The sequence below is a fragment of the Petromyzon marinus genome, chromosome 28 (genome assembly GCF_048934315.1).
Source record: "Petromyzon marinus isolate PM22_M1 ecotype Great Lakes invasive population chromosome 28, UKy_Petmar_22M1.pri1.0, whole genome shotgun sequence".
NCBI classification, from domain to species: Eukaryota; Metazoa; Chordata; class Hyperoartia; order Petromyzontiformes; family Petromyzontidae; genus Petromyzon; species Petromyzon marinus.
Genome location: NC_133694.1, coordinates 12,981,152 through 12,994,734, shown reverse-complemented (window position 1 = coordinate 12,994,734; position 13,583 = coordinate 12,981,152). Strand labels below are relative to the sequence as shown.

Below are 13,583 nucleotides of genomic sequence, written 5' to 3'. Positions count from 1 at the left end.
CTCACATAGAGACCCACGTGTAAACCCAGACAGAAACCCACACACCACTCACATAGAGACCCACGTGTAAACCCAGACTGAAACCCACGCAGAACAGAGGGAGAACGTACTAACTCCACACAGGAACGCGCCTGAGTTTATAATCCAACCCAGGAATTTGTTGCTCTAAGGCGTGAGTATTGACCCTTTTTTTTGTTAGTTGTACCCCTCGCCGCACCTCCGATTAGCACCGTTGGCTACGTACGGTACGATAGAGGTTCAACGTACATAAGTAGATACACACACGCTGTGCCACCCTGCCGATCCATCACAGAACCGCCACGAGTGACAGGCTGAACCTGAAGGAGTAACGCAACTTCCATTTCCAAATCTTCCACTCATCTCCCCATCCCAGTGCTCGTGAGCAGCACATCACTCCACCGACCAATCTAAATGTTAACACTCATTACATAATGTTAACACTCATTACACAATGTTAACACTCATTACATAATGTTAACACTCATTACACAATGTTAACACTCATTACACAATGTTAACACTCATTACACAATGTTAACACTCATTACACAATGTTAACACTCATTACACAATGTTAACACTCATTACACAATGTTAACACTCATTACACAATGTTAACACTCATTACACAATGTTAACACTCATTACACAATGTTAACACTCATTACACAATGTTAACACTCATTACACAATGTTAACACTCATTACACAATGTTAACACTCATTACACAATGTTAACACTCATTACACAATGTTAACACTCATTACACAATGCTAACACTCATTACACAATGTTAACACTCATTACACAATGTTAACACTCATTACACAATGTTAACACTCATTACACAATGTTAACACTCATTACACAATGTTAACACTCATTACACAATGTTAACACTCATTACACAATGTTAACACTCATTACACAATGTTAACACTCATTACACAATGTTAACACTCATTACACAATGTTAACACTCATTACACAATGTTAACACTCATTACACAATGTTAACACTCATTACACAATGTTAACACTCATTACACAATGTTAACACTCATTACACAATGTTAACACTCATTACACAATGTTAACACTCATTACACAATGTTAACACTCATTACACAATGTTAACACTCATTACACAATGTTAACACTCATTACACAATGTTAACACTCATTACACAATGTTAACACTCATTACACAATGTTAACACTCATTACACAATGTTAACACTCATTACACAATGTCAACACTCATTACACAATGTTAACACTCATTACACAATGTTAACACTCATTACACAATGTTAACACTCATTACACAATGTTAACACTCATTACACAATGTTAACACTCATTACACAATGTTAACACTCATTACACAATGTTAACACTCATTACACAATGTTAACACTCATTACACAATGTTAACACTCATTACACAATGTTAACACTCATTACACAATGTTAACACTCATTACACAATGTTAACACTCATTACACAATGTTAACACTCATTACACAATGTTAACACTCATTACACAATGTTAACACTCATTACACAATGTTAACACTCATTACACAATGTTAACACGCATTACACTGTTAACACTCATTACACTGTTAACACTCATTACACTGTTAACACTCATTACACAATGTTAACACTCATTACACAATGTTAACACTCATTACACAATGTTAACACTCATTACACAATGTTAACACTCATTACACAATGTTAACACTCATTACACAATGTTAACACTCATTACACAATGTTAACACTCATTACACAATGTTAACACTCATTACACAATGTTAACACTCATTACACAATGTTAACACTCATTACACAATGTTAACACTCATTACACAATGTTAACACTCATTACACAATGTTAACACTCATTACACAATGTTAACACTCATTACACAATGTTAACACTCATTACACAATGTTAACACTCATTACACAATGTTAACACTCATTACACAATGTTAACACTCATTACACAATGTTAACACTCATTACACAATGTTAACACTCATTACACAATGTTAACACTCATTACACAATGTTAACACTCATTACACAATGTTAACACTCATTACACAATGTTAACACTCATTACACAATGTTAACACTCATTACACAATGTTAACACTCATTACACAATGTTAACACTCATTACACAATGTTAACACTCATTACACAATGTAAACACTCATTACACAATGTTAACACTCATTACACAATGTTAACACTCATTACACAATGTTAACACTCATTACACAATGTTAACACTCATTACACAATGTTAACACTCATTACACAATGTTAACACTCATTACACAATGTTAACACTCATTGCACAATGTTAACACTCATTGCACAATGTTAACACTCATTGCACAATGTTAACACTCATTGCACAATGTTAACACTCATTGCACAATGTTAACACTCATTGCACAATGTTAACACTCATTACACAATGTTAACACTCATTACACAATGTTAACACTCATTACACAATGTTAACACTCATTACACAATGTTAACACTCATTACACAATGTTAACACTCATTACACAATGTTAACACTCATTACACAATGTTAACACTCATTACACAATGTTAACACTCATTACACAATGTTAACACTCATTACACAATGTTAACACTCATTACACAATGTTAACACTCATTACACAATGTTAACACTCATCACACAATGTTAACACTCATCACACAATGTTAACACTCATCACACAATGTTAACACTCATTACACAATGTGGACAGTCTCCACCTCAGTGAGACACGGGAGCCATCCCTTTCACAGCATTCAATCGGCTGTTGAGAGGAAAGTCGGAGTAAGTTCGGTTTGCGCGTGCAACGGACCGAGTTGGCTCGCATTTGCGGGTGACTGCGATCCCCAGCCCGTGCTGTTTGGGACTTGCCTTCAAATGCAAATGACTTATCGCATACGTTCTATAACTTAGTGAGTACGTTCTATAGCACAATGCGTAGGTTTTGTAACTTGACGCGTAAGTTCTGTAACTTAACACGTAGGTTCTATCATTTAACATGGAGGCTCTATAACTTAACGTGTAGGTTATAGAACTTAACATGGAGGTTCTATAACTTAACGTGTAGGTTATAGAACTTAACATGGAGGTTCTATAACTTAATGTGTAGGTTATAGAACTTAACATGGAGGTTCTATAACTTAACGTGGAGGTTATAGAACTTAACATGGAGGTTATAGAACTTAACATGGAGGTTCTATAACTTAACATGGAGGTTATATAACTTAACATGGAGGTTCTATAACTTAACTATTAAACTAGAAATTTTACCAGGTGAAGCCCACTTAGATATACAGGCAATCCTCGACCGGTGAACGCGCGCACTTAGGAACCAGCTTCCATGAAAAAATAACAATGTTCACTTAAAACGCGAACTCGAAATTGAACCGAGGAGTGATCTTCCGCGAGGTGTCATGAGTGAGTGTTTGCGTGTGTGTGAAAGTGGCCTCAAAGTGCACCTTGCCTGGCACAGGTGCCGTGGTGACATGACCGCCACTTAGTGGCGAATGGCGGGTGCTGGTATTGGGGGAAGCGATAGTTCAACGGCTCGCGAACTGTCCTACCAACCTGGCGACCAAAGTTCAATTCTCGCTCACGATCAACACCGCTGACGATTATCTGAATGGGACCTGGGCCTCCTCCAGGTCGACTCAGCCTCAAGTGAGTACCTGGTGCGGTGTGTAAACGTCGTCAATGGGGAGACAAAGGCGGCCGGGCGTGGTGCTAGCCACCCACCCCCTCGTGTGCCATGCCGGTCTTCATAGGCGCTGCTCGCTAACAGCACTTGCCCCCACAGTATGTTAGGGCTATACGAGGGATCTTTGTATGTGTGCAATTGTGGTGACTCATTGGCCCCAAGATAGCATCAGGGCTCAATGTAGGTGAAATAAAACAGTTTGTTTTTCTCTTTACGTTACTTTATTTTATGTTTATTTACTGCACATCATTTTTTACAGTGTTACATGCCTTCATGAGCGCTGTCTATGCTTGCCTTTTTGTTGAACCGGAACACATTTCATAACGCTGATCATTTAAGTGCGGTGCATTGATGTGATCCGACTTGCGAACCGTTCGAGTTAAGAACGGGCCTCAGGAACGAATTAGGTTCCTAACCCGAGGGGCGCCCGTACAGCTCTTTTTCAGAAGCGACCTTCGCCAAAAGTGATAGGTCAACGAAGTGGCTTATCGCGTAGGAATGTATAGCAGCCAAATACTTTTAAATGCGCGTTGATTCTACATGTGGAGAGAAAACCCGGAGAAAAATCCACGGGGAGAGAGAACTTGCAAACTCCAAATCTACAGCAGGCGTCAGAGTTGGGATCGAACCCACGACCTCCTGCGTACCGGGCGAGGTCGTTAACATCTCGCCGTGGCGCCACGTTGCTCTGCTGGTGACACCGCCACCTCGACATCATCGAATCCTTGAACCCGACCTGCCCGCCCACGCTGTCTCCGCAGATTGGTTCTCACTTCCTCCAGCTGAATGTTGTACCATAGCATGTACATGTGTGTACATGTGTGTAAATGTACATGTGTGTACATGTGTGTAAATGTACATGTGTGTACATGTGTGTAAATGTACATGTGTGTACACGTGTGTAAATGTACATGTGTGTACATGCATAGCTCTCGAGTTAAAGCACTGCTGAATGAGGACCATCTCCATGCAGTTTGTGGAGTCGTGGGGGGGGGGAGGGGTGACTTTCACCACAATTTCATCGCGCTGGTCAGCGTGGCAGAGTGAAGACAGGGAGCATAGACGCAGGAGCTTAGTACGGTACAACGACGGACCTTGCTGCACGGCGCACGAGCAACCCCCCGCCGTAGCCGATGACACCTGTTGGCCGCACGGCGCTACAGACTCGCAGACACAGCGGCCTGGAAGCTCCCACACACCCGGCGTGGGACCGTAGCGAGCTCCGCAGACTTGCCCCGCTCAGCCTGCACGGGGAACTGCACGCGCCACTCCAACCACACTCCACGTGGCAGTGGGGTCGCGCTGCAAACTCCCGACCGCCTTTGTCTCCCCAATCTTGATCCTGCATCACTCGCTACTAATGTTGAACTAAGTTTACTTAAGGCTCATACTGAAGAGAAACCAGTTGCCACTGCCACATAGTATAGTACAACAGTGGGTTTTGCTGCATGTTGTGGTGTGCATGAGTGAGGTTGACGCCTGTTGAAATATTTCCACGGTGGCGAGATGTTAATTACCTCGCCTGGTATGGAGGAGGTTGTGGGTTTGAGCCCGACTTACACAACTTAAGGTTGTGTAAATGTATACTGTGTATGCCGTAGATTTGCATGTGTTTTGTGTGGGTGCCGTTGCGTGTTTGCGATCTTACGCATCCCTCAGCCACCCCTCGGCCATCCTTGCAAATGAGACGTTGCATCTTAGGTGATTATCCAGGTGAAATGTTGCAATCAATAAATAAGAATAAAAACATCCCACTTGCCTTGGTCGTCAACTGCATGTGTTTCACATCGCCGTGTGCACCTCTCAGTGTGAACCCATTCCAAGCGTGGGATTCTTTGCAGAGTTACACAAGATCACGGCGATTTCAGCTATTTTTTACATCACCGGAGCCCGTGCGAGCGTTTAAATCCTGGTTTTTATTGCAACTTTCTCCCCCTTCCCCCCGTAGATCAAAGGGGTCGAGAGACAAGCTGGCGATGTCTCAAGAGAAGTGCTCTGGCCTTCGTTACGCAACCCTGGCCCTGGGCATCGGCATCCTCATGCTTGGCATCCTCATGCTGTCTTGGAGGTGAGAGCGGTTATGTAACGGGGCGCCGGACCGAACGGGTACATTCTGTTTAACACGTAGATGTTCGCGATCAATAGCATCCAAAAAAATTGTCACTATATTATGGTGTACATTCTGCACTGGCGTGCACACGTAAAAAACGCGTCTCACGTACGCTGTTCACATGGACGTTTTTCAGGGGAATATGGCCCTTACGATTGTTTCGTGGGACGGGGGGGGGTCCTTGAGAGGTCTGTGATTTCGATACTTTATTTTATTGACGTTTAAAGGCCACTTGATTATTTTACAAGCCGCGGTGGCTATGAGGTGTTAACTACCTCGCCTGGTACGCCGGAGGTCGTGGGTTCTATCCTGACCCTGACGCCTGCTGCTGTATATTTGGAGTTTGCGTGTTCTCCCCGTGGTAGCTTGGATTTTTCTCTGGGTCCTCCGGTTTTTCCCTCCACATTTATAAATGTTGCCTTTAGAGTATTTGGCTCCTATACATTTCCACGTGATGATAAGCCACTTCGTTTAGCTATAATTTGTGGCCAGGCAGCTTCTGAAAAAGAGCTACATAGCTCAGTGGGCCTTACCTGGTGAAATAATAATTGGTAGGTAAAAGGTAGGTAGGGTTTCTGGGGGGAGACCATATTGGGATGGCAGAGGAGAATAAGCGACCAGCACATTCTGCCCCAGAGTGATGTCCTACACCGCCTTGTGTCCCCCCACGTGTCCTTGAAGAGCGGTGGAAAACCCAGACCGGATTTGGAACGGCACCTCCATCGACCAGCCGTCTACGCCGTCCATCGGCCAGTCGTCCACGCGGACCGTGGTGATGTTCTGCGGGGTGGGGGGTTGCCTCCTGGTGATCGGCATCACCTGGTCGGTGTGCGTCGCCCGCCACCGCCAGCCGCCGGTCCCGGAGGTGCGCGCGGAGGCGATCGCCGACGGTGGGGTCATCATGGACAGGTCAGTGGCAGAGGATCGTGGCTCGCAATCAGAAGGGTGCGAGTTTCAAATTCTGGTTTTGGGGTTGACTCGGCCTATCATTATGGCTCTGGCGTCAATAAAATGAGAGCACCACTTTGTGGAGAAGGTAACAATAGTTGTTCCAATGGATAGACTTACTTCCACCATAGAAACGTGGAATGTCCACCACTGGCTCAGGGCTGTAAACAGTAGATGAGCAATGCATTAATGCTCAATCGAGCAACAAATCACATGGACTTGCTTGACTGATTAAAAGCGTTATTCTTCAGTCACAGATTATGTTACTGCTATGACATGTAGACTATAAATACCACATTCCTATGACTGGGGCCAGCATATCCATAGTATACCCACAATTTACTTACTGCAAAGTGGTACTTATTTTTGTTAATGAGCTCTTGATGCACTAAGTAGCTGTGGTTATGTCAGTGAGGGTCTCTATCAGTGTTATGTATGCGCATGCGTGTAAAGACAAATATTAATCTCAATATGTTTCGCTCAGACCTGGAACCTCGGACACGTGTGATTAGACCTGCTGGAACCCATTCGTATGAGGAGCATTGGCACAACTGCAAGCAAAGTAATTTTGGCACAGTTTAGTCCAGATGTTCTGCGGTAGACTTGCCACCTTATTACACAACACCATTTTCCGTAAGACAGTTCCCGGTCATCTTTAAAGATGAAACGTATCTTTCCAAAAAATAAAAATGAAATTACATGGCGATGCTACATTGGCAGTGGTGCACAATCACCAATAATGAAGAACGTCAACGCATTCGTAAATAACACTGCGGCCTTAAAAGGAAACGCATATAATAAGCGGCATTTCAGGAAATGACCCTTCTTCATCGCGCATGGCTGAACCGCTCTGGGGCCACCCCTTTTGCATGTGGATAAGGACCTTCCTGTTTCATGCCTAAAACCTGTGACCTCTTCATAGCACGAATAGAGATCATTGGTCAAAGGTGGGTTTCCCACCCCTCTTTGGCTCGTATCCTTAGAGAGTGTGTGAGCTAGAGACGCAGGTTAGAGACGTAAGTAAGTCGACTTGGGCAGGACAAATCAACGCGAGATGGGGCCGGTGGATGAGACCGGGTGATGGAATTGCAACTACAGGGTTGTAAAGGGATTAGCTCATGGGCAGCAGCGGCAGTGAGATGGATTGTGGCATCGCAAGACGGTGACGGATGGCGACTGCGTTGGGACGCCATCACCCAGCGGTGAATAGAAACGTGGCTGACGGTGATGGCTGAATGGAAACGTACATTAAAATTTCATCCAAATACCCACCTTAAAGTTCATCTTCTTTGGTTCTTTCGGTAAAGTCACGTAGAATGAGAATAAAATAATAAATTGATAAAATAAAATAACACAATAACAGGTGAAGGCCGCTTGTGTTGTGGCCGAAACGTCGTGAGAATATTATTGTGTTATTTTATTTGATCAATTTATTATTTTATTCTCATTCTACGTGACTTTACCGAAAGAACCAAAGAAGATGAATCATTGCAGTCACGAAAGCTTTAAATCGAAAACACCTTAAAGTTGTTGTTGTTGTAAGATCCGGGTCGGAGTTTGGATTCGCAGAATTCCTAGACAAGGTACAGTATTCAGTAAGGAGACAAATAGTACACGTGGTACTCTTTGGTTCCTTCGGTAAAGTCACGTAGGTATAAAATAAAATCAATTAAATCACGACTTTTTGGGCACAACACAAGCGTCCGTCATCAGGTGGGACAACCACAGCAAGAAACAATGGCTGAAGTGGGCAAAAAGGGGTGCTTGTATCGAGGTTTTATAGATAAGAGAGGGGGGGCGGAGCCAGGGAGGAGAGACAGATTCTATTCTATCTCTCCTCCCACCTGATGACGGACGCTTGTGTTGCGCCCGAAACGTCGTGATTTAATTAATTTTATACCTACGTGACTTTACCGAAAGAAGTAAAGAGTATGGATCCCTGCAGTCACGAAAACTTAAAATCTAGAGTAAACGTGGTGTTTGATGCACACTCACTTTGCGGCCATCTGCAAAGCTGTAATGACGCCGGTGGAAAAATGTGACGTGAAGACGGAATGTGTTTTGTCGACGTATCGACATGTTATTGGAATTACCCATCAAATGGGTACAGTGCAGTCCCTTTTGAGCGGTTACTTTTGATGAGAATCGCATCTTAAATTTGTTTTTTTTTTCCATAAGTGAGCATGCCATTTGTTGAAGGGAGTGGCTCTCCAAACCTTGACACATGGCGCGCGCCGACTTTATTAGCAGTTTTCAACTCTGGTTGAAAGCTTTCGCGAATTAGCCCTCCACTCATAACAGGCATGGGGGTAGTGGGGGGGGGTATGATAACGCTCACAAATACGATCCAATATATAGAGAACTGTCGTAGAGGGTTGTGTTCCTATTAGGGACATCACCTATTGAGAACCAACCACATTGGCCAAAACTAGGAGACAAACCAGCACAACACAGGACTATTGTATAACGTATGTTTGCCCTTGCGGATGCTCATACTGCTTTTTAAATACTTAGTCAGTCGGTCGAGATCCTTTGTTTACCAGGTAAGGCCCAATGAGCTATACAGCTGTTTTTCAGAAGCGACCTGGCCACAAGTGATAGCTCAATTAAGTGGCTTATCATGTAGAAATGTAAAGCAGCCAAATACTCTAAACGCATGTTGATTCTAAATGTGGAGGGAAAAACCGGAGGACCTGGAGAAAAATCCACACGACCATGGGGTGAACATGCAAACTTCAAATATACAGGCGCCAGGGTCGGGATCGAACCCATGCCCTCCTGTATACCATGCGATGTAGTTAAGATCTTGCCACCGTGGCACCCTAGATAAAACATCATTGCCTTTTTTGCAATGTCTACTTTTTTCATTATTTCCTTAAAGCTCACTTATTGTCCCTGATTCACACAAACTCCTCTTCCCCCCCACTCTCATCATTGACCCTTTCCCGCTCCGAGATGTCTGCAAGTTGCAGGGTGGGTGGCGTCCCGTTTACCGCTGAATCTCGGAACATGCAAGCGGTTCAGCGTTAATTTTATTTAGAGAGGCGTAGTAACGCCGTTGTTTTTAAAAAAAACATTGTACTCACCACAGAGAACTGTAGCAACACGACCGCACTCTACGATAGCTGGTGCCAAACTGTGCCATACGCCCTCCTATATGGCCTTGTGGGAGCCTCGGTACCGATAGTTATTTCATTTTTTTTTCCGGTTCACCTACGTCATCGGAACGGGAAAGGGTTAACACCATCAGTCTTCCCAACTTGCCTACCCATTCATCATCACTCACTTATTATCATTAACCACTCACCGTCACTTTCAGTATCGTTTATGTCATGCATAATCATATTCATCGTGCACTGCCATCCTCATGAACTCATCTCATCACGCCATTTCAACATACAAATTGATAATTCTTTGTTCAGCACCGTAGTGAAGGCGCTAAATAAATAAGAAAATAATTTAGAATCAACATCACGTGCTATAAATGCCCACGTGATAAGCCACTTCGTCGAGCTATCATTTGTGGTCAGATCGCTTCTGAAAGAGAGCTACATAGCTCAGTGGGCCTTACCTGGTAACATATAAAAAATTGTAAAAATTATAGTTAAAGTAAGATAAGACGTGCGTCGGGGACGCATCCACGTGATACGTCAACGCGACCCCATTCATCCTTCGCAGGGACGGCTCTCTGTTCCGCGCTCCGCGCTACGAGGAGGTGGTGAACGCGATCGCCTTTGACCAGAGCTCCAGCGACGCTACGGGAGATGACGTCTACCTGCCGTCGTACGACATCGCCACCTCCACGGAGAACCTCTCGGCCCCCACGGGCGACCCCCGTGACCCGCACCCCGGGGGCAACGCCTCGACGGGCGACCACGGCAAGATCCGCAGGATCAAGTCGGAGGTGGCGGCGAACCACCGCAAGACGCTCAACCAGCCGGGGGAGGAGGCGAATGCGCGGGAGGAGAGGATAGTGGTGGAGCCGCTCACCCCGCCACCCACCTACGATGTCGCCGTCGCCTTCCCGCTGAGCAAGCTGCCCGACGCCAGCTGATGCTGCCCTCGATGCCGGCTGACGCGTTCTGTCTGTGGCAACTCGCCGGCCAAAACTCTCTCCGCTGCTCCTCCTCCTCCACTTTGACGGTGGAGCAAGATGCATTGATGATAGCTTCCCCCGCCTCCGGGGTACAGCATGGGCACGTTTGCCACCATGCATCAGCCAAACGTTCACACTTGGTACAAGACACAAGAGGCATATCTGAATCGTTCCTGTATATATTTTTTGCGACGATAAAAGTCCACGAGCTTTTTTGGGCCAAGGGTCCCTGCGAGTGTATACAAGGTAGTGTGTTATGTTAATCTGAGTCTTCTTTATGTTTCTCTTGTACTGGTACACGTGCAGCGCTGTTGTCATTCCGTTGCTGGATGAGGGATCTCATAGGCCTCAATTTGACCGTACTTCACTGCACCGATCCGTGGCGGTTAGTCAAGTCAGGGGGGAAGTTTATGTGAGGGCTGTACTGTCAATTGTATATATTGCGTAGAAGTTATATAAAGTGGATGATATAAGGGCTTGATATCTACATACTGCTCGCGAATTGTCTTCTCCTGGTGACGCTGTGATAAAAGAAATGCCATTGCGCATTAACGCAAGTTTCCCTACTGAACACAATGACCGAGCGTACCGATTGTGTGTACTCTTCATCTGCACGGAATGAATTTTGTGAATTTGTGGATTCTATTTGCAAAAGTGTTCATGATGCACGTGGATTGAGTGCACATATTTAAATGCGTTCCATTTATATGTTACGTTTAAAAACTGGGTATAGCAATGGAGTTTCATTGACATACAGACAGAACACAGAAGTTTTTTGCCTGACGTTTTTTTTAACTGTTGAAAAATGTGTTTAAAGTGGAAATATTTTTGTACGTAAAGTTGTGTGAGTGATGCGAAACAAATGGTAAGGGTGAAATAGATAACAAGGACGACACGAATTGCAAATAGTAAAGGCAGTGTTTATCAATAAAGGTTGATTAAATACCAGTCGACCAGGACATGAGGGGGGAGGGGATGCATCCTCCATGTTCCTCGTGTTCTTCTTGAAACAAATTCACATGCTCAACTCTCATCCAAGAAATGAGATTGAAAACTCATTTCTTTCAAACTGCATTTTGTGTGAAGTTTGTTGTCCTTCTGCACCTCCAATTAGCATGGTTGGCTACTTACGTTGCCAAAGAAGTTTAATGTCCATACATACAACCTATACCGTCAGCCAGGAACAGGGCCTCTCCCTCGATTTGTTTCCACAAAGTTAAACAGCGCCCGGACTCTGCCCGTGCTGGAATTGCATGTTCCCACTGCATCAAGAGCAGGTAAATGTCATCATGAGCTGGCCAATGTCCACATGAGTTGGCCAATATTATGAGCTGGTCAATATCATCATGAGCTGGCCAATGTCATCATGAGCTGGCCAGTGTCATCATGAGCTGGCCAATGTCATCATGAGCTGGCCAATGTCATCATGAGCTGACCAATGTCATCATGAGTTGGCCAATATCATCATGAGTTAACGACTGTCATCAAGAATTGGCCAATGCGATCATGAGCTGGCCAATGTCATCATGAGTTAACGACTGTCATCAAGAATTGCCCAATGCGATCATGAGTTGGCCAATGTCATCATGAGTTAACGACTGTCATCAAGAATTGGCCAATGCGATCATGAGCTGGCCAATGTCATCATGAGTTCTCATACCATGGTCTGGGGGTGGGGGGTGGCACGCTTAAAAAAAGTGCCAGGCTCCGTCGTGGCAGTGCCAACCCCAGAAACACTTGTGTTTACCATCACATTCCACTTCAGGACGGCTCTGGGCCCACTCATAACTAAGGCTACCATTTGTCAGAGTTCATGGATGTCACAGAAATTGGGCATTCGAATACATTCTGTGAAATATTAGAAATGGCTGGTGATGTATGCTATATTCGGCTACTCACTCGAAAATTTTCATGAAATAGTGGTTCCCCCCCCCCCCACACATAATTTGGCCATGAATTTCACCAAGAATTACCGTGACATAAAACACCATTAGCCTTACTCGTAACCAGTAATGCAAAATGTAGCAGAATCTGTGAAGCAACTGGATAAAAGTGGTGGAACTGATCTGTGAGGTCTTTAAATAAAGAGAATGGTTTGTAATTATTGTGTTTACACGTTATGTTTTCAGCATTCATCCCGAACTCATGTGCATGTGTGTGCCTCTGCTGTTTAATAACACAGCATGGCAATTCATATCTTGGGTTACAGAGAAACCCCAGAAATTATGGAAATCTGATTTCAGCAGTTAAGCCGCTTTTCCATGTGCCCCATTTCCACCGGACGAGTATTTAAACTCGACTTAAAGCTGTCGTGACTGCAGGAATATATACTCTTTGGGTCTTTCGGTAAAGCCACGTAGATAGAAAAATAATAAAACATAAAAACATCACGTTTCAATCGCAACACAAGCAATCGTCATCAGGTGAAAAAATATAGCGGGAGAGCTGCTGAGGCAGGAAAAAATATAGTGGGAGAGCTGCTAAAGCAGGAAGTTATATGAGTTTGAGATGGCTGTAGCCCAAGGGTAAGTGGGCGGGGCTAGAGATGGAATTTGCGTGTAAATGTAAGATCGAAGTTGATATACCTCCACGACTACGAAGCTGTGGAG

The 13,583-nt window shown here is 44.3% G+C and overlaps 1 protein-coding gene across 2 annotated transcripts in view; it reads left to right on the top strand.

Annotated features, from left to right (window-relative positions):
* LOC116947034 (transmembrane protein 51) overlaps positions 1-13,075 on the top strand; it is a 41,439-nt gene extending 28,364 nt beyond the window's left edge. For both annotated transcript variants that reach the window (XM_032962403.2, XM_032962402.2), the window contains exons 2-4: positions 5,769-5,888; positions 6,612-6,839; positions 10,557-13,075. In XM_032962403.2, the coding sequence (XP_032818294.1) occupies positions 5,797-5,888; positions 6,612-6,839; positions 10,557-10,932 (696 nt within the window). In that variant the 5' untranslated portion in view covers positions 5,769-5,796 and the 3' untranslated portion in view covers positions 10,933-13,075. The remainder of the gene's footprint in view (positions 1-5,768; positions 5,889-6,611; positions 6,840-10,556) is intronic.
* The last annotated feature ends 508 nt before the right edge of the window (positions 13,076-13,583 follow it).